The 20,326-nt window shown below is 44.3% G+C and overlaps 1 gene segment (V, D, J or C); it reads left to right on the forward strand.

Annotated features, from left to right (window-relative positions):
* The first annotated feature begins 1,156 nt into the window (after positions 1-1,156).
* The window catches only part of LOC148136845 (Ig heavy chain C region-like), a 55,237-nt gene continuing 36,067 nt past the window's right edge, over positions 1,157-20,326 (forward strand). Inside the window, 1 exon segment of the C gene segment in view lies at positions 1,157-1,235. Coding sequence covers positions 1,157-1,235 — 79 coding nt within the window.

The following is a 20,326-nucleotide window of genomic DNA, read 5'->3' on the forward strand; positions in this document are numbered from 1 at the left end:
TAACATTGATATTTTTAAAAAGAATAGTGGAATTTGGGAGTCCTCTGTCCCTTTAACAGATTATGAGGCAAGGTGAGTTTTTCTGCTTTTGGTTTAAATTGCAGAAGGGCTCAAGGACCTTTTACTGTGCTGTCGATCTCTGTAACTCTACGCTGTCCAGGTCGTGTGTTCTGCGAATGGTGCAAAGCTTTTCCGAGGCTGTGCATCTGATTGTAACACTCCTGCTTCCACATTCAAACACCGAGAGCATTTAGTTCCTTATTCATTGTGTTGGATCAGATTTGGACTGTTTTTGGTTTGGTTTGAGTTGCCTTTCTCTGGCTGTCTCCTGATCCCCTGTAAAAGAAGTTTATAAAAGTGATCACTGTTAGGACAGGAGAGAAGTTCAAATCATTCCAGTGCTGGTGAATTATTTGTCCCTGTCCTGTTCCCCCCTCCCCGCCAGAGCTGTGAATGCCTGTTCCCCCCCCCCAGAGCTGTGAATGTCTGTCCCCCCCGAGAGCTGTGAATGCCTGCCCCCCCCCCAGAGCTGTGAATGCCTGTCCCCCCCCCAGAGCTGTGAATGCCTCTCCCTCCCCCCAGAGCTGTGAATGTCTGTCCCCCCCCAGAGCTGTGAATGCCTGTCCCCCCCAGAGCTGTGAATGTCTGCCCCCCCCAGAGCTGTGAATGCCTGCCCCCCCTCCCTCAGAGCTGTGAATGCCTGTCCCCCCCCAGAGCTGTGAATGCCTGTCCACCCCCCAGAGCTGTGAATGTCTGTCCCCCCCAGAGCTGTGAATGTCTGTCCCCCCCAGAGCTGTGAATGCCTGTCCCCCACTCCCCCAGAGCTGTGAATGCCTGTCCCCCCCAGAGCTGTGAATGCCTGCAACCCCCAGAGCTGTGAATGCCTGTCCACCCACCAGAGCTGTGAATTTCTGTCCCGCCCCAGAGCTGTGAATGCCTGTCCCCCCAGAGCTGTGAATGCCTGTCCCCCGCTCCCCCAGAGCTGTGAATGCCTGTTCCCCCCAGAGCTGTGAATGCCTGTCCCCCCCCCCCCCCTCCACACCAGGCTCTCCCTCCTCCCTGGGTCAGTCCCGCAGGCCCCTCCCATTCTCCACTGTCTCCGTCACTGGCACCGCAGGCCCCGCCCACTCGCGGTGCGTCACCAGGAAAACGGCGCATGCGCCTCGTCCCAAACAAAATGGCGGCCACGGCCCAGGTCCCGGGAGTTAAACTCAGGGCTGAAACCGCGGGACCCGGTAATTCTTATTCGGTTCGCGGGACCTTTACTGGATATTACCAAGACGGATCGCACCACCTCTCCCATCGCTGGCTCCATTATTCCTACGGGACTACCCCCTCCCCGCCATGATCTGGAGACTGAAAAAGGGGCCTTCAGTCAATTTGCGCATGCTCCAACAGGCTCAATCCAGCGCCTGCGCACTGGTGTCCTTTGGAGGGGGGCTGCGTAGACATCGTGCGCCCTCTTCAGGATGTCCTAGAACTTCATCCTGCAGCCAGGTCTCAGGGATGACCATTCAGTCAGTCTGTGGTCTTCTCACTCACTTTCCTTCTCTTTAATTAGCTTCACAGATTATGTGAAGGGGACAGTCTGTGGTCAGGAAACAGAACCAGGTATCATATTAGAATTGGAAAGATTGATTGTTATTTTATGTTTGGAATATTGTTCAACTCTGAACTTGGAAGGAGAAAACACCAAGTGAGGAGAAACTGTGCACCTGTCCTGTGTGTGGATGAAATCATCTGAACTGTCAAGACATAATCACAGTCACGCTGGGGAGAAAGTGTGGAAATATGAGGATGGTGAAGGAGGATTCAAATCCCCACCTCAACTGGAAATTCAGCGATGCACTCACACTGAGGAAAGGCCATTCATCTGCTCTAAGTGTGGGAAGGGATTCACTCAGTCTTCCCAACTGCAGGCAGACCATAGAGTTCACCCAGATAAAAGAACTTTTAAAATGGCAAGACTGTGGAAAATGCCATAGAAATTCTGGGCACCTGTGTGCCATTGACGTATTCGAACAGAGGAGAGACCATTCAGGAGTTCTCACTGCGGCATTAAGTTCAGGCAATCATTTCAACTCCCTACACACCAGCGAGATCACACTGGGTAGAGGCTGAGAACCTGCTCTGACTGCAGCGTTCAGTCATCCAACTGCAGATATATCGGCAAACCCAGACTGTTCCCCTGAGCCGAATGAGAAGGCATTCTGTACCATATCCTATGTGCAAAAAACACCGGTGAGTTCACACAAGCGTGAGACTATTTCGTTACGCTGTGTTTAGGGAGGGATTTACTCACTCTTCTGCCCTACTGGGAGGCCAGTGAGTTCACACTGAGACCAGGCCTTTTAAATGTCCAGACTGTGGGAATTGCTTTTAAGGTTCCAGGAAACTGATGTTCCATCAACATGTTCACACTGATGAGAAACCTTTCTGGGGCTCTCACTGCAGGACCAGGTTCAGTCAATCATCTGACATCAAACATCAGTGAGTTCACACCAGGAAGAGGCCATTCACCTGCTCCGTGTGTAAGAAGGGTTTGCTCACTCATTCAACCTGCAGAGACACTGACGTGTTCATAAGGAACTACAGCAATGACATTGTGCTGTTAACCACACCCAGGCCCAAGCCATGTTCACTGAGTCTGTTTATGCTCAGGTTAATTAACCTGTGTGAGACAGGTTTAATATTATGGATAAAAGTCAAATAAATTAGTTTTGCATTAGATATATTGAGCCATTTTAGCATCTCTGAATCAAGTTAGTTCCTTTTTGAAGGGATCACCCACACTGTGGCATTTCACCATTGGCCCTACTGAAGGTTAAGGTTCATGGATTAAGAACTTCAGAAATGGATTGGAGGACAGTCAAGTTTCAGTATTTTAAGGAATAGCTGGTGAGAAACAAGAGAAAACCTGACTGAAGTCTGGGCTTTCCTTGTCAGTGTACGTCTGGGGTGAATGATACCTGACTCCCTGATCTGTCTGACATTCAACCAGGTTGGTACAAGATGGGCTCAGTTTCTTCGAGAATAGGACAAATATTCCTCACAACTGAAGGCAATAAATGTAGCCATGAGAGAAGAGGGAAGATCTTTTTTTTTTAAAAAAAGTAGTGAATTATTGTTATAGAACTGAACAAAACCCAAATGTTGCTAAAAGAAAAACAAAATTGAACATTTCTGCCCTGCACTCATCAGGATTATAAGACAAGTAAGCAAACTGAAACAGGGAAAACCAATTGATGAGTGATAAGGATTGATATGGAGGTGGAACAAAAACTATCAGGATTTGGGTAATCCAAGATGGAGGATGGGAAAAGTTTTGGCTGTAAGAACTGCTCGCTTTTGGAGTATTTTCGGTGTTGGAAGTGAGTTCTTCGAATTCCACAAGCAGTAATTACTGTTTTTAAGCTGTTGCATTGTTTTGGAAGTTTGGGAGAAAAGATCAAAATAATGACAATTTAAAAAGGAGGAAGTGAACAAAGGTAGTGACCACATGGTCAGGGAGAGAGAGAGAGAGAGAGAGAGAGAGAAAGAAAGAAACTTACACTGCTAACTGACACAGCAATAAATATGCACAGTTACTGCCTTTGCTGTTTGAGTTCAAGTGTTTCCAGATATTGGAGTACGTTGAAGAAAATTGACAAACAGTGAAATTCACAGCTGACATTCGAGGAACCTATGTTGGAGAGCACACAGCACAGGAGCAGATAAATGCATGGTTTGTAAGTGTAATATTGCTGTCATTTTTAATAGTGAGTGTTTTTTTTAGATCTGTCGTTTGATTAAAATTTAAAAATATGCAACATAGATGCTAAGTTAGACTGGATTACTTTTTTTTAGTGCATAAGACTATGCTATTTTCTGTAGGTTGTTAAGGTACAAAGATGGCCTTGAATGGAGTGATGTGCTCTTCCTGTCAGCTGTTGGAGATTAGGGAGAGTTTCCTTAATACTGATGATTATGTCAGTAGTAAGGGTGTTTGGTTCTGAATCCTATCAGATCTCATCGATCAGTTGGAGCGGCAGTTTGAGCAATGAGGAATTTACAGGAACTAGGGACATCTGAGTTTTAAGGAAGGGAGAAAAAGCAGGAAAAGTAGGAGAGGGAGGCAGGTTGTGCAGGAGTCTCCTGTGGCTAACCCCATCTCAAACAAGTATGTTGTTTTGGAAAATGTAGGGGGCCTTTCAGGAGAACGCAGCATGAACAGCCGAGTTTCTGGGACCAAGACAGGCTGTAATGTAACGAGGGGTATGTCAGGTACCAAGCGATCGATTGTGAGAGGGGACTCTCTAGTCAGAGGCACAGACAGATGTTTCTGCGGCCGACAGCAAGAAATCAGAATGGTGTGTTGCCTCCCTGTTTCCAGGATCAAGGCAGAATATTCTCAAAGGGAAGTGGGACCAGCAGCAGGTCACTGGAACCAATGACACAGGAAGGAAAAAGGATGAGATGCTGAAGAGAGAAGATAGAAAGTTAGGCAGGAACTTTGAAAGGAGGTCCTCGAGGGAAGTAATATCTGGATTACTCCTGATGCTGTGAGCAAGTGAGGCTAGGAATAGGAGGATCGAGCAGATGAACGTCTAGGAAAAAGTGAAGACTGCAGATGTTTGAGATCAGAGTCGAGAACGTGGTGCTGGAAAAGCACAACAGGTCAGGCAGCATTTGAGCAGAAGGAGAATCGACATTTTCGGAAAAAGCCCTTCATTAGGAATGAGGCTGTGAGCCAAGGGTTGGAGAGATAAATGGGAGTGGCGTGGGCATGGGGAAAGGTAGATGAGAGTGCATTAGATGGATGGAGTTGGGGGTAAAGGTGAAAGATCGGAGGGGAGGGTGGAGTGGATAGGTGGGACGGAAGATTGACAGATAGGACAGGTCATGAGGGTGGTGCCGATTTTGAAGGTTGGGGCTGGGATTGTGGGGGGGGGGGATGGTGAGGGGTGGAAAAATGAGGAAACTGGTGAAATCCACATTGATAGTGTGTGGTTGCAATGTCCCAAGGCAGAATGTGAGGCATTATTTCTCCAGGTGTCGATTGGTTTTGGGTTTAGTGATAGAGGAGGCCCAGGAACTGCATGTCCTCGGCGGAGTGGGAGGGGGAGTTGAGAGGTTTTCAGCCACAGTGGTGGGGTTGGCTGGTGCGCCTGTCCCGGAGATGTTCTCTGAAGCGCTCAGCAAGTAGGTGACCTGTATCCCCGATATAGAGGAGACTGCATCGGGAGCAATGGATACAGTAAATGACATGTGTGGAAGTGCAGCGAAAGCTCTGATGGATGTGGAAGGCTGCTTTGGGGCATTTGGGAAGTGAGAGTTGGGTTTGGGGGCAAAGGTTTTGCAATTCCTGTGGTGAGAGAGGGAAGTGCCAAGAGGTGAGGGTGGATTGGTGGGACGTGGGGTGTGGACCTGACAAGGGAGTGGCGGAGGGAATGGTGTTTACGGAGAGCAGATAAGGGTGTGGAGGGAAATACACCTCTGGTGCTGGGGTCCATTTGTAGGTGGCGGAAATGGCGGAGGATGATGAAATGTATCCGAAGGTTGGTGGGGTGGAAGGTGAAGATCAGGGGGATTCTGTCCTTGTTTAGCTGTGGGAGCCGGTGGGTTTGTAGAAGATGCCAGTTTTGGGTCCGAAACTGTTGATGGAGATGGAGAGGCCCAGGAAGGGGAGGGAAGGTGGTATCCGAGATTAATGTGTAGCTGCGGAGCTGGTGTATGGGAGAAAGATTCACATTTTAGATGATTGGAAGCTCTTCTTGGGTAGGATGACCCATATAAGAGGGATGAATTGCACCTGAATTGAAAAGGGACTAATATACTGGCAGGGAGATTGCTGCAAATGCTTGGGAGGAATTAAATTAATAAGGTGGGCAGGGGGGTGGGACCCAGAGCGATAGTGAGGAAAGAGATCAATCTGACTCTGGTACAGTTGGGAAAAGGAGCAAGTCAAACAGTCAGGGCAGGCAGGAACGAAGCAGAGAACAACGGAGGACTGATAAATCAAACTGCATTTTCATCAATGCAAGAGACCTAGCACGGAAGGCAGATGAACTCAGGGCATGGTTAGGAACGTGGGTCTGGGATATCAGAGCAATTGCAGAAATGTCGCTCAAGGATGGGTAGGACTGGCAGCTTCATGTTCCAAGATACAAATACTACAGGAAGGATAGGAAGGGAGGCAGGAGAGGAGGAGGAGTGTCATTTTTGATAAGGGATAACATTATGACTGTAATTAGGGAGGATATTCCTGGGAATACATCCGGGAAGTCATTTGGGTGGAAGTGAGAAATAAGAAAGGGACTATTACCAATTTGAGATTGTACTATAGAGCTCCACATAATCAGTGGGGAATTGAGTAACAAATTTGTAAGGAGATCTCAGTTATCTATAAGAATAATAAGGTGTTATGGTAGGGAATTTTAACATTCTAAATGTAGACTGGAACTGGAATAGTGCGAATGGTTTAGATTAGATTAGATAAGGTTAGATTAGATTAGATTAGATTACTTACACTGTGGAATACAGGACCTTTGGCCCAACAGGTCCACACCGATCCTCCGAAGAGCAACCCACCCAGACCCATTCCCTTACGTTTACCCCTTCACCTAACACTACAGGTAATTTAGCGTGGCCAATTCACCTAACCTGCACATCTTTGGACTGTGGGAGGAAACCGGAGCACCGGAGGAGAGGAATTTGTTAAGTGTGTACAAGAAGATTTTCTGATTCAGTATGTACCTACCAGAAAAGGTGCAAAGCTTGGGAAATAAGGCAGGGCAGGTGTCAGTGGGGGAGCACTTTGGTGCCAGCGACCATAATTATATTAGTTTTAAAATAGGACTGGCAAAGGATAGACAGGATCTAACTGTTAAAGTTCTAAATTGGATAAAGGACAATTTTGGCAGTATGAGGCAAGAACTTTGAAAATGTGATTATATGCGGATTTTTGCAGGTAAAGGGATGGTTGGAAAATGAGTAGGCTTCAAAAATGAGATTATGAGACAGTATGTTCCTATTGGGGTGCAAGGCAAGGCTGGTAGGTGTGGGGAATGCTGGATGACTCGAGAAATTGAAGGTTTGCTCAAGAAAGAGAAGGAAGCATACGTCAGGTATAGACAGTAGAGATTGAGTGAATTCTTCAAGTATAAGGGCAGTAGGAGTATACTTAAGAGTGAATTCAGGAGGGCAAAAAGGGGGCATGAGATAGATTTTGCAAATGGGGTTAAGGAGAATCCAAGATGATTCTACAAAAAAAAAGCATTTAGGACAAAAGGGTAACTAGGGAGAGAATAGGGCCCTTCAAAGATCAGCAAGGCAGCCTATGTGACAAACTGCAAGAGATGGGATGGGGATATTAAAGGAGTATTTGCGTCAGTGTTTACTGTGCAGAAGGGCATGGAAGAAATAGAGTGTGGGGAAATAGATAGTGACATCTTGAAAAATGTCCATATTACAGAAGAGAAGGTGCTGGATGTCTTAAAAGACATAAATGTGGGTAAATCCCCAGGACATGATCAGGTGTACGCTTGAACTCTGTGAGAAGCTAGGGAAGTGATTGCTGGACCCATTGCTAAGATATTTTTATCATCGATAGTCACGATGAGGTGCTGGAAGGCAGCAGGTTGACTAACATGATGCCACTATTTAGGAAAGGTGGTATGGAAAGCCAGGGTGCTATAGCCCAGTGAGCCTGTTATCAGTGGGGGCGGGGGGGGGAGGTGCATTTCAGTTGAAGGGAATCCTGAGGGACAGGATTTACATGTATTTGGAAAGGCAAGGACTGATTAGGGATAGTCAATATGGCTTTGTGCATGGGAAATCAAGTCTCTCAAACTTGATTGAGTTTTTTGAATAAGGAGCAAAGAGATTTGATGAGAGCAGAGCAGGAGGCGTGATTTATATGAACCTCAGTAAGGCTTTCGACAAGGTTCCCCATGGGAGACTGGCTAGCAAGGTTAGATCTCATAGAATACAGGGAGAACTAGAAACTTAGATACAGAACTGGCTTGAAGGTAGAAGACAGAGGATGGTGGTGGATGTTTGATTTTCAGACTGGAGGCCTGTGACCTGTGATGTGCCACAAGGATCAGTGCTGGATCCACTGCTTTTCATCATTACATTTAAGATTTGGATGTGAACATAGAAGGTATATGTAGTAAGTTTGCAGATGACACCAACATTGTTGGTGTAATGGACAGCGAAGAAGGTTACCTCAAAGTATAACAGGATCTTGATCAGATGGGCCAATGGGCCAAAGGTTCGTGGATGGAGTTTAATTTCGATAAATGCAAGGTGCTGCATTTTGGAAAGGCAAATCAGAGCTGGGCTTACACACTTCATGGTAATTTCCTGGGGAGTGTTGTTGATCAAAGAAACCTTGGAGTTCATAGCTCCGTGGAAGTGTAGTCCCAGGAAGACAGCATAGTGAAGAAGGCATTGAGTATGCTTCCCTTTGTTGGTCAGAGCATTGAGTATTGGAGTTCGGAGGTCATGTTGCAGCTATACAGGGCAATGTTTAGGCCACTGTTAGAATATTGCGTGCAATTTCCCTCGTAAAGGAAGGATGCTGTGAAACTTGAAAGGTTTCAGAAAAGATATACAAGGATGTTGCCAGGGTTGGACGATTTGAGCGACAAGGAAAGGCTGAAGAAGCTGCCGCTGTTTTCCCTGGAGCGTCGGTGGCTGAGAGGTGACCTTACAGAGGTTTGTAAAATCATTGAGGCATGGATAGGATAAATAAGGTTTTCTTTGTCTAAAGGCAAATGTGACATTGATGTTCCAGGTGTGATGCAACTGGTTAAACCACTCTGCAAAAAGCCCCACAGAATTCACTTAAGCACTACGGTTGAAACACAAACAAAAGAAAGTGGCATTAAGAATAACTAAACGATCGGAAAACATAACCTACTACCTGATACAGTAACTTACTAATTTCCTGTTCCAATGTTGTAACATCTCATAAACACACCCCTTTGCAAAAACGTAAATTCAAACTCATATTCGAACAGGCAGGAGAGAACAACATTCAGAGAAATGCCCGAGTGCTCAGTTAGGAATCATTTACTGAAGCTTGCAACCTTCTGATACTCAAAACATCTTGGGAATGCTACAGCTAGACCAAAACTGGAAGAACCTGAACTGGCCACTCCTTTTCCATTGTTAAACTTTTTTAAAGAAAAAGCTACAAACACTCTGGACTTTTTGGCACCTCTGCCCTTACAATCTCTCGTCAAAAAAACACAGGACAAAATAACATATTTAAGATAACAGCATCCTCACATCACCACACTCCCACTCCCCCTGCCCCGACACACACACACAAACAGTCTTTCGCTATCTCTCTCACACACACACACGCAGATGCATGGTCTCTCTCTCTCTCTGTCTCTCTGACTCAATCTCTTACACACACACGCTCAGTCACAGTGTTTTTCTCTCTCTCTTACACACACAGAGACACACACACTCAGGTATGGTCTTTCTCTCTCTCTCTCTCCCTCTCTCTCTCTCTCTCACACACACACTGAACTATTATCTTTTATTTATCTTATGGGGTGTGGGTGTCGCTGGCTTGCCAGCATTTTATGCATGTCCTTAGTTGCCCTTGAGAAGGTGGGGGTGAGCTGACTTCTTGAACTGCTGTGGGTTAACCCCCAATGTAATTAGGGAGGGAATTCCAGGACTTTGACCCAGTGACAGTGATGGAACGGCGTTATATTTTCAAGTCAGGATGATGCATGACTTGGAGGGGAACTGAAGATAGTGGAGTTCCCACACATCTGCTGCCCTTGTTCTTCTATATGGAAGTGTTTGTGGGTTTGGAAGGTCTGTTTGAGGATCCTCAGTGAATTTCTGCAGTGAATCTTGCAGATAGTAGCAGCAGCAGTCAGTACTGAGCATGTGTGGTGGAGGGAGTGGACACTTGTGGATGTGGTGACAATCAAGTGGGCTCTTTTCCTGGATGGTGCCAAACGTCTTGAGTCTTGATGGGGCTGCACCCATCCAGGCAAGTTGGGAAAATTCCATCACACTTCCAACTTGTACATTGTGGATGGTGGACAGGCTGCAGTATTCCTTGCTGCAGTATTCCTAGCTTCTATCCTGCTGTTGTAGCTACTGTGTTTCTGGCAAGTGCAGTTGAGTTTCTGGTCAATGATAACCCGCAGGATGTTGAGCAGCTTATTGCTGAGCAAGTGCAGCTTTATATCACTGTTCATGACACTTTCCATCACTTTACTGATGATTGAGAAATAGACTGATGGGGCGTTAATTGGCTGGAATTTGTCCTTTTTTTATGTACAGGACATCCTGGGAAATTTTCGACATTGTTGGTTTGGTACCAGTATTGTAATTGTACTGCAATATTAATAAGAGACAAAGATGATTTCATTTTAAAAACCTTAGTCTTAATCTATTATTACGTGACAATATATACACGTTGCATCAACTGTAACCATGCAAGTATTCACTACAGCATTCTGTTTCTGTCCATTTACTCCTGCCACCAAATCCTCCATCTTACATTATCCAAGTTGTGACAAGACATCAGCATATACATTTTCTCATCCTGTCACGTGTATCTTTTTCAAATTGAATGGCTGCAGTGACAAGCTCCATGTAAACCATCTGGAAGTGCTGCCCTTCCATTTCTCCAAAAGCTTTAATGGGTTATGATCAGTACAGACAATTGACCAAGACCCATTACTGACAATACAAATGTTAAAATGTTGGAACACCAAGTTCAAGGTCTCCTTCTCAATCGTGGAATATTTCTGATGAATATTCAATTTCCTGAAGAAATACCCAATGGGGCTTTCTAGCTTCACATTGTCATCTTGTAAGAATACAGCACCAACACTCATATCACTCACATTAGTAGCCATCTTGAGTAGCTTTGTGCAATTCGGCGTAACTAACACTGGGGCAATGGTTAACACAGCTTTCAGGTTGGCACATGCCTTCTGACATTCTGCTGTCCACTGAAATTTCCTGCACTTCTTCAATTAGTCAATCAGTGGAGCAACCACGCTATTACAATTTGGTACAAACTTCTGGTAAACCTTTTCACTCCCAGAAGTCATAGTCCTGCTGTCGTTGTCAATGGCATGGTCGGGGCCATCTGCCTATGCCTGACAACATGACCGAGGAACATGACTCGGACTTTGGAGAATTCACACATAAGACCTTCCTGAAGTAGGGCTTATGGCCGAAACTTCGATTCTCCTGTTCGTTGGATGCTACCTGACCTGCTGCGCTTTTCCAGCAACACATTTTCAGCTCTGATCTCCAGCATCTGCAGCCCTCACTTTCTCTCGAATTCACACTTAGCCAGGTTTTTCACCAGCCTGCCTCCCAAAGTCAATTGAATACTTCCAATAAATGCTGCAAATGTTCCTTCTGTGTGTGACTAAAAGATCACAAGGTTGTCGATGTACACCGTACAATTGGATAACCCAGAAATTACTTTATTAGTTAGCCTTTCAAATGTGGCTGGCGCATTTTCCAAATCAAATTGCATGACTTAAATGAATTGGATGCGAGCATAAGAGGTACAGTTAATAAGTTTGCAGATGACACCAAAATTTGAGGTGTCGTGGACAGCGAAGAGGGTTACCTCAGATTACAACAGGATCTGGACCAGATGGGCCAATAGGCTGAGAAGTGGCAGATGGAGTTTAATTCGGATAAATGTGAGGTGCTGCATTTTGGGAAAGCAAATCTTAGCAGGACTTGTACACTAAATTATAAGGTCCGAGGGAGTGTTACTGAACAAATAAACCTTGGAGTGAAGGATCATAGCTCCTTGAAAATGGAGTTGCAGGTAGGTAGGATAGTGAAGGTGGTGTTTGGTATGCTTTCCTTTATTGGTCAGAGTATTGAGTACAGAGTTGGGAGGTCATGTTGCAGCTGTACAGGACAACGTTTAGGCCACTGTTGGAATATTGTGTGCAATTCTGGTCTCCTTCCTATTGGAAAGATGTTGTGAACCTTGAAAATGTTCAGAAAAGATTTACAAGGATGTTGCCAGGGTTGGAGGATTTGAGCTATGGGGAGAGGCTGAATAGGCTGGGGCTGTTTTCCCTGGAGCGTCGGAGGCTGAGGGGTGACCTTATAGAGTTTACAAAATTATGAGGGGCATTGATAGGATAAATAGACAAAGTATTTTCCCTGGGGTTAGGGAGTCCAGAACTAGAGGGCATAGGTATAGGGTGAGAGAGGAAAGATATTAAAGAGACCTAAGGGGCAACGTTTTCACACAGAGGGTGGTACATGTATGGAATGAGCTGCCAGAGGAAGTGGTGGAGGCTAGTGCAATTGCAACATTTAAAAGGCATCTGGATTGGTATATGAATAGGAAGGGTTTAGAGGGATATGGGACGGGCGCTGGCAGCTGGGACAAGTTTGGGTTGGGATATCTGGTCGGCATGGACGATTTGGACGGAAGGGTCAGTTTCCATGCTGTACATCTCTATGACTCTATGACTTTAAGTTGGTAATGTCCATTCATTGTTACAAAAGTCAAAATTGTCTTCACTCCTTCGGATAAAGGTACCTGCCAGTATCCTCTGAGCAAGTCCAAATTACAAATATAAGTTGCTTGTTCTACCTTTTCAATACAGTTTTCTCAATGTCGAATTGGATATGAATCAGACGCTGCAAGTGCATTAACGTTGCAATCGGCTGCACGCAATCATCTCGTTGTGGCACCATTACTATGACTGAGCTCCAATTGCTGCAACTCCCTTTCATGCTGTTCTTTTGGAACATGCGTTCAAGTTGTCTTTGAACCTATACCAACTTTATTTGGTGTAAATCTATAAGGATATTGCTTAATTGGAACAGCATTTCCTATATCTATATCATGCATAATTAAATTAGTATTTCCCAGCTTATTCCCACATATCTCACTAAGCAATAGTAATAATTCTTTCAGGTCACTTTGATTTCTGGTGGAAGCTACCTCAATAATTTATACCAAATTTTGAGAACATCCTCATTGTCCATTTTAATTTGAGGAAAATCCAATTCAGAAACCTGTGAACTCACTTCGTCACGCGTGTTGTATCCAGGAACACATTATCTTTTTACTTTCCTTCTCGATTGTTATGGAACAGACCAAACCCCTTAAAGCATTTCAAAAAGTTAGCCCAGACCCTAACTTTGCTAGTTGTTTTGAGAAGGTGTACAGTGGATATTCAAGGAGAGAATCAGCTGGTTAAGCCACCTCATTGTAATCCAAACAGGATTTATTTAGAAGATTACTGAATGAAACACAATGAACAGAAACAGAACACCGAATAACTTATCCTATCCTAAAACCTAACAGTGTATCTGTTCCAAGATACTTGCAACATCCCCACAAGCACCCCTTAGCATACAAGGTCATATCAAACACAAGTTATCACAGGACAGACACCTGAGAGAGGTTACCAGCCTGGACCTGCTTCTTTGGGTCCAGCAGTCTTTCTTCACACGACTGCTAAAAAAAAACTAAACCAGAGATAAGCTGAGCTGGGAGAACTGGCCGCTCCCATTTCAATATAAAAGTGTTTGTTTTCTAACCTTGAAAGCATTCTGCCTGAGGCAGTATCTGTTAGCTATTGTCAAATTGGCCCTGAAACCCTTTCCGAACCTGTGTTTTTATGACCTCCAGAAGAACAAAGACCGAATGACAACCTAACCTTGTTAAAGTAACAGCTTTGTCACAGTATCAAATTATAATTTGAGCATATTCACATGACACACTGAGATTGCTTTCTATCTGCAGTCCTATCAAGTAATTCGCCTCACTCAATTTTATTTCACTTTGATAAGTTCCACTAAATCTTGCTTTTATAGGTTCAACTGGAAGTAACACTAACATTTTATCCATGTTCAAAAAATTGCAAATTTTCAATCTCTTGTCTGCTTCCTGCTTCATCACGTGCTGTGCTACTTTTAAATGCCATCTAGCCACCTCCCCCTCAATTTAATCATTCCCTAAAATTTGATACACAGTTCAAATATGTGGTAGCTGAACTCTAACTCACTAATTTCTCCTTATTTAATTTCAGTGGTCCTCTCAGCTCATGCCCCAACACTCATTCAAATGGACTGAATGAGGCAGATTCATTTAGAACATAGAACATAGAGCATAGAACAATACAGCACAGAACAGGCCCTTCGGCCTACGATGTTGTGCCGAACATTTGTCCTAGCTTAAGCACCCATCCATGTACCTATCCAATTGCCGCTTAAAGGTCACCAAAGATTCGGACTCTACCACTCCCACAGGCAGTGCATTCCATGCCCCCCCCCACTCTCTGGGTAAAGAACCCACCCCTGAAGTCTCCCCTATACCTTCCACCCTTCACCTTAAATTTATGTCCCCTTGTAACACTCTGTTGTACCCGGGGCAGAGTGCAGTGGAGGCTGGGACATCCCTATTGGTAAGATGTGCAAATGGAATTCCTTTATTCAGTTGGTTAGATTATCTTGAATATAAGCCCTCAATATGGTCTTCTCTAAATTTGTTAATGGTCTTTGAAGTTTGATGCCACCTTTCTAACACTCCCCGCCATAAATTTGATGTAAACTTTGATCCTTGACCTGGTTGTATCTCTGTAGGTAGTCTTTATTGAGTTAAACACTGGAGTAACTCTTCTACAATCTTCTAGCAGTGGTATTGCACAAATTGAATAGCCTCTGCAAATCTAATGTGCTCATCTATTATTGTTAACAAATACTGATTCCCACTTTTTGTTTTATGTAGGGGACACACTGAATCAGTTAAGACCATTGTAAGACCATAAGACATAGGTGCGGAAATAAGGCCATTCGACCCATCGAGTCCACTCCGCCATTCAATCATGGCTGATGGGCATTTCAACTCCATTTACCCGCATTCTCCCCGTAGCCCTTAATTCCTTGTGACATCAAGAATTTGTCAGTCTCTGCCTTGAAGACATTTAGCGTCCCGGCCTCCACTGCACTCTGCGGCAATGAATTCCATCGGCCCACCACTCACTGGCTGAAGAAATGTCGCCGTATTTCAGTTCTGAATTTACCGCCTCTAATTCTAAGGCTGTGTCCACGGGTCCTAGTCTCCTCGCCTAACGGAAACAATTTCCTTCCGTCCAGCCTGTCCAAGCCATGTATTATCTTGTAAGTTTTTATTAGATCTCCCCTTAATCTTCTAAACTCCAATGAATACAATCCCAGGATCCTCAGCCATTCCTCGTATGTTAGACCTACCATTCCAGGGATCATCCGTGTGAATCTCCACTGGACACGCTCCAGTGCCAGTATGTCCTTCCTGAGGTGTGGGGATTCATACTTGCCACAGTACTCCAAATGGGGCCTAACCAGAGCTTTATAAAGTCTCAGTAGCACAACAGTGCTTTTATATTCCAACCCTCTTGACATAAATGACAACATTGTATTCGCTTTCTTGATCACGGACTCAACCTGCATGTTTACCTTAAGAGAATCCTCAACTAGCACTCCCAGATCCCTTTGTACTTTGGCTTTATGAATTTTCTCACCGTTTAGAAAGTAGTCCATGCTTGTATTCTTTTTTCCAAAATGCAAGACCTCGCATTTGCTCACATTGAATTCCATCAGCCATTTCCTGGACCACTCTTCCAAACTGTCTAGATGCTTCTGCAGCCTCCCCACTACGTCAGTACTACCTGCCTGTCCACCTAACTTTGTATCATCGGCAAACTTCGCTAGAATGCCCCCGGTCCCTTCATCCAGATCATTAATATATAACGTGAACAGCTGCGGCCCCAATACTGAACCCTGCGGGACACCGCTTGTCACTGGCTGCCATTCTGAAAAAGAGCCTTTTATCCCATCTCTCTGCCTTCTGTCAGACAGCCAATCCTCAATCCATACCAGTAGCTCACCTCGAACACCATGGGCCCTCACCTTGCTCAGCAGCCTCCCGTGTGGCACCTTATCAAAGGCCTTTTGGAAGTCTAGGTAGACGACATCCACTGGGTTTCCCTGGTCTAACCTACTTGTCATCTCTTCAAAGAATTGTAAAAGGTTCCTCAAATGCAGGTATGGGTATTAAGGTGCTGGTTTTATTCCTGCCTGCGATTTTCCAGGTGCATGACATGTATGATATTTCTATTAACTTTAAACTCCATCTAAATGCAGTCTAGGCCAGTAAAAATGTTCTTGTATTTTGGTGAGTTTTATCACTTCCACAATGACCTACAGGTAGCTCAGGTGCTACATGCCACACCTCCTTTCTATAAGCTCTTGTTAATGAATTTCTGCAACTTTCCCATCTGTCTGAATATGTGATCGTCTCCATGTCCTCATTAAGACATCATATTTAGGTTAGTAACATTTGGGAATGCTTTCAGATTTTACTTCTGTATATGCTTTTCAATATATTGCTTCAGTGTTTCATCTTTCCGTTGTAGCTCAGGTAATTTCTCTGAACTGAAAATATCCATTTGTTCGTCATCTGTTCTTGTTTTGTCTCAGCCATTCAATCAAATCTGGTCTCTGATCATTCTGCTTGAACTTGCTTAACTGTACTCTTTGTTTTCTTCTCCTGTGTCAACTGGTGGCGTTGTGACTTTGTTATCAGTTTGTTAATGTTCTCCAATTTGTTTCATGATTCACATAACAATGATGTTCATTGTATTTTATTTAGAGCATGAGATAATCCATCCACAAGAATGTTGTATTATGGCGTTCTATTAGAGTGACAACTAACTTTTCACTGCCCAATTCGAACAGCAAACCTTGTCCCAACAATAGTCTCCACTGATGACTGAAAAGTCAATGTTTCTGGCAGGACACTCCATGAAAAGCTGATTCCCCAAACGTTGACTCTTCTCCTTGAATATACTGCCTGACCCGCTGTGCTTTTTCAGCGCCAATCTTTTTGACTCTGAGCTGCAGTCCTTTCTTGCTCCTTTTCCCTTGGATGTCTGGTCTGGAATAATCTGAGAGGTACGGATGCCCTTGCAAGGCGTTTTGTGGTCCTGGAACATGCAGAGGGAGGAGTGAAAAGGCTGTTGTATAGAGAAATGCAGAGTTTCTTGAGTTGAATTGAGATGTGGGTGAGGGTATCCCAGTTGGAATGCTGAGATTTGGAGGTGACATGACAACTTCTTGAATTCTGTGTCCTCTCAAATGGAGAGTCCCTAAATCATCCAACAAGTGTGTCTTGGGCATGTCAACAGAATGCAAGCATGTGACATGTGAATTTACTTCCTGCATGGTGAGATTCCTACAGCCAGGCAGCTAGTGATGGACCAAAGGGTCTGCTTCAGGAATGCTGAAGAATGGTATGATAGCCCTGAACATCGACTATACATGGAGAGAGTCCCTATTGGCTGAGAGAAATGAATGGGAAGATTTCCATTGGTTTGACATGAGCTATCAGGGTGACCTTAGACGCTCAAACTAAAGACAATAACTCATAATGACATTCTGTAATTGTTAGTGAGAAATTGGCGATGGAAATGTCTCTTATGAATCAGTCTTTTCATCAAGCAGCAAAGTTACACTGCATAGAGGCACGCAATCTGCAATACATCAGAGCACCTTCCAGCAACTGGAGCATGCTGGTGGCCTCTGGCAAAGAAAGTAGTTTCAAGGAAATATGATGTGCTTCACATGGCTACAGACACAGAAATGTACATGCACACATACTCACGCGTACACACAGATACCACACACACAGACATATACCCATCCAGAGACACAAGCAGACACAGATATAGAGACACGCACACACACGGACATTCAACCACACAGAGACAGACACATACATACACAGATACACGCACACGGACACATGCACACACAGGAACACACCACCACACACACACACACACAGAATTGCAGACACACACACAATCACAGAACAAAATGACATATTGTGTTAAGAATGAGCAAAGCTGCAGTTCAATCATCACATCTTGACACTTGGAAGTCGATGTGTCATTGAAATTTGAGAGGTTATGTCTCCATATTATTTTTCCGGTGGGAGGTTGAGTGATATTTTGAGTTTAATGGGGAAGCACTAATACTGTCCATGGTTTTCTCAGGGCAATATCCTCTTAAAAATAGAAGATAGGAGCAGGAGGAGGTCATTCAGCCCTTTGAGCCTGCTCTCCCATTATCATGATCATGACTCATCGTCCAACTCAACAACCTCATTCTGTTTACTCCCCTTTGAACCCATTTGTCTTAAATGCTATATTGAGCCGCATATTCAATGCATTCAATGTCTTGGCATCAACTAATTCCTGTGATAATGAATTCCACAGGCCCACCAGTCTTTGGGTGAAGAAATGTCTCCCTCATCTCTCTCCTAAATGATCCACCCCAAATCTTCAGTCTGTGTCCCCTGATTCTAGACACACCCACCATCAGGAGCATCCTCCCTGTCTCGTCCTGTTAGAATGAGATCCACTTCCATTCGTTTAAATTCCAGCAAATACAATCCTAAGCTGGACAATCTATCATTGTATGTTATTTCCAAGCAAGAACACCCTTCCTCTGAAAATGAGACCAAAACTGCACACAGTGTTTGTAGTGTGGCCTCACAAAGGCCCTGTATAACTGTAACAACACTTCCCTGCTCCTGTGCTTGAAACATCTCACAATGAAGGCCAATATCGCATTTGCCTTCTTTACTGCCTGCTGCACTCGCATGCTTACCTTCAGCGACTGATGCACAAGCACACTCTCCTCTCCCAATTTACAGCCAGACAGGTAGTAATCCACCACCTTGCTTTTGTTTCAACACTGAATAACCTGACATTTATCCAAAATAACTGCATCTGCCATTGATTTGCCCACTCAACAAATCTGTCCAGACCATGCCATAGGGTCTCTGCATCCTCGTCACAGTTCACCCTCCTATCCAACTTGGTATCATCTGTAAACTTTGAGATATTACATTTTATTCCTTCATTCAAATCATTAAAATAACTGCTAATAGCTGGGGTCCCTGTGGCACCCCACTAGCTACTGGCTGCCAATTTGAAACGGACCCTTAAGCCCTACTCAGTTTCCTCTCTACCCATCTATTTTCTATCTATCTCAGTACACCTACCCCAATCCCATGCGCATTAATACTGTACAGTGATGTCGTAAGTGGGACATTATCTAACACTTTCTTAAAGCCCAAATATACCATATTGACCAGTGCCCCTTTGTCGACTCTGATAGTTACATCTTCACAGAATTCCAATAGATTTGGCAAGCATAATTTCCCCACCATAAATCCATGCTGACTCTCTTTGATCTTGCCACGGCATTCTCAATGCTCTGCCATAAAGTACGTGATAAAGGATTTGATAATTTTCCCCACTACTGATCTGAAGCTCACTGGTCTATAATTCCCTGGTTTCTCTGTACCTCTCTTTCTGAGTATTGGAGTGGCAATAGCTGCCATCCAATCTGCAAGGACTGTACCAAAAATTAATGAATCCTGACAACCAAAGCATCCACTATTTCTAAAAATCTGGGATGTAGATTTATCAGGCCCTGAGGATTTATCGGGTTCAATCCCCTCAATTTCCCAGCAGCATTTCTCTATTAATATTGACCTCCCTCAGTTCTTCCCTCTCACTAAATCTTGCATTCTCCAGGATTTCTGGTACTTGATTTGTATCTTCGAGTCAGAGGGTCCTACAGCACAGAGAGAGGTCGTTTAGCCCAAACTGGTCCATACTGACCAAATTGTCCACCCATGCTAACCCCATTTCCCTGCATTTGCTCCACATCCTTCTAACCCTTTCCTATCCATGTATTTGTCAAAATTCCGTTAAATGTTGTTAACGTACCCACCTCAACCACTTCCGCTGGCAGCTCATTACATATGCGTGTCAGCCTCTGTGTAAACTAATTGCCCCTCAGGTTCCCTTTTGTACTTTTCCCCGCTAACCTTAAACTAATGCCATCTAATCCTCGATTCCCCAACCCTGGCAAAAAAGACTGAGTGTATGCCTGTCATAATTTTTTACAGTTCTATAAGATCCCCTCTCAGTCTCCTAGACTGCCAAGAAAAGAAGTTCTAGCTTGTTCAGCCTCTCCTTATAACTCAGACCACTGAGTGCGAGCAACATCCTGATAAATTTCTTCTGCACTCTTTCCAGTTTAATAACTTCCTTCCTCGAGCAAGGTGACCAAGCAGAACATATGCTCCAACTGCAGCCCCACCAACCTCCTGTACAACTGTCATTTTTTTGTGCAGACAGAACTAAAGTACGTATACAATTGCTCAGATATTTCGTTGTCCTTTGTTATACATTTCCCCAATTTCCATCTGGAGGGACCTACATTTGTCTTCATCAATCTCTTTCTCTTC

The sequence above is a fragment of the Chiloscyllium plagiosum genome, unplaced genomic scaffold, assembly GCF_037043375.1.
Source record: "Chiloscyllium plagiosum isolate Xiang-an unplaced genomic scaffold, Cpla_swu_hap1 HiC_scaffold_45, whole genome shotgun sequence".
Classification (NCBI taxonomy): domain Eukaryota; kingdom Metazoa; phylum Chordata; class Chondrichthyes; order Orectolobiformes; family Hemiscylliidae; genus Chiloscyllium; species Chiloscyllium plagiosum.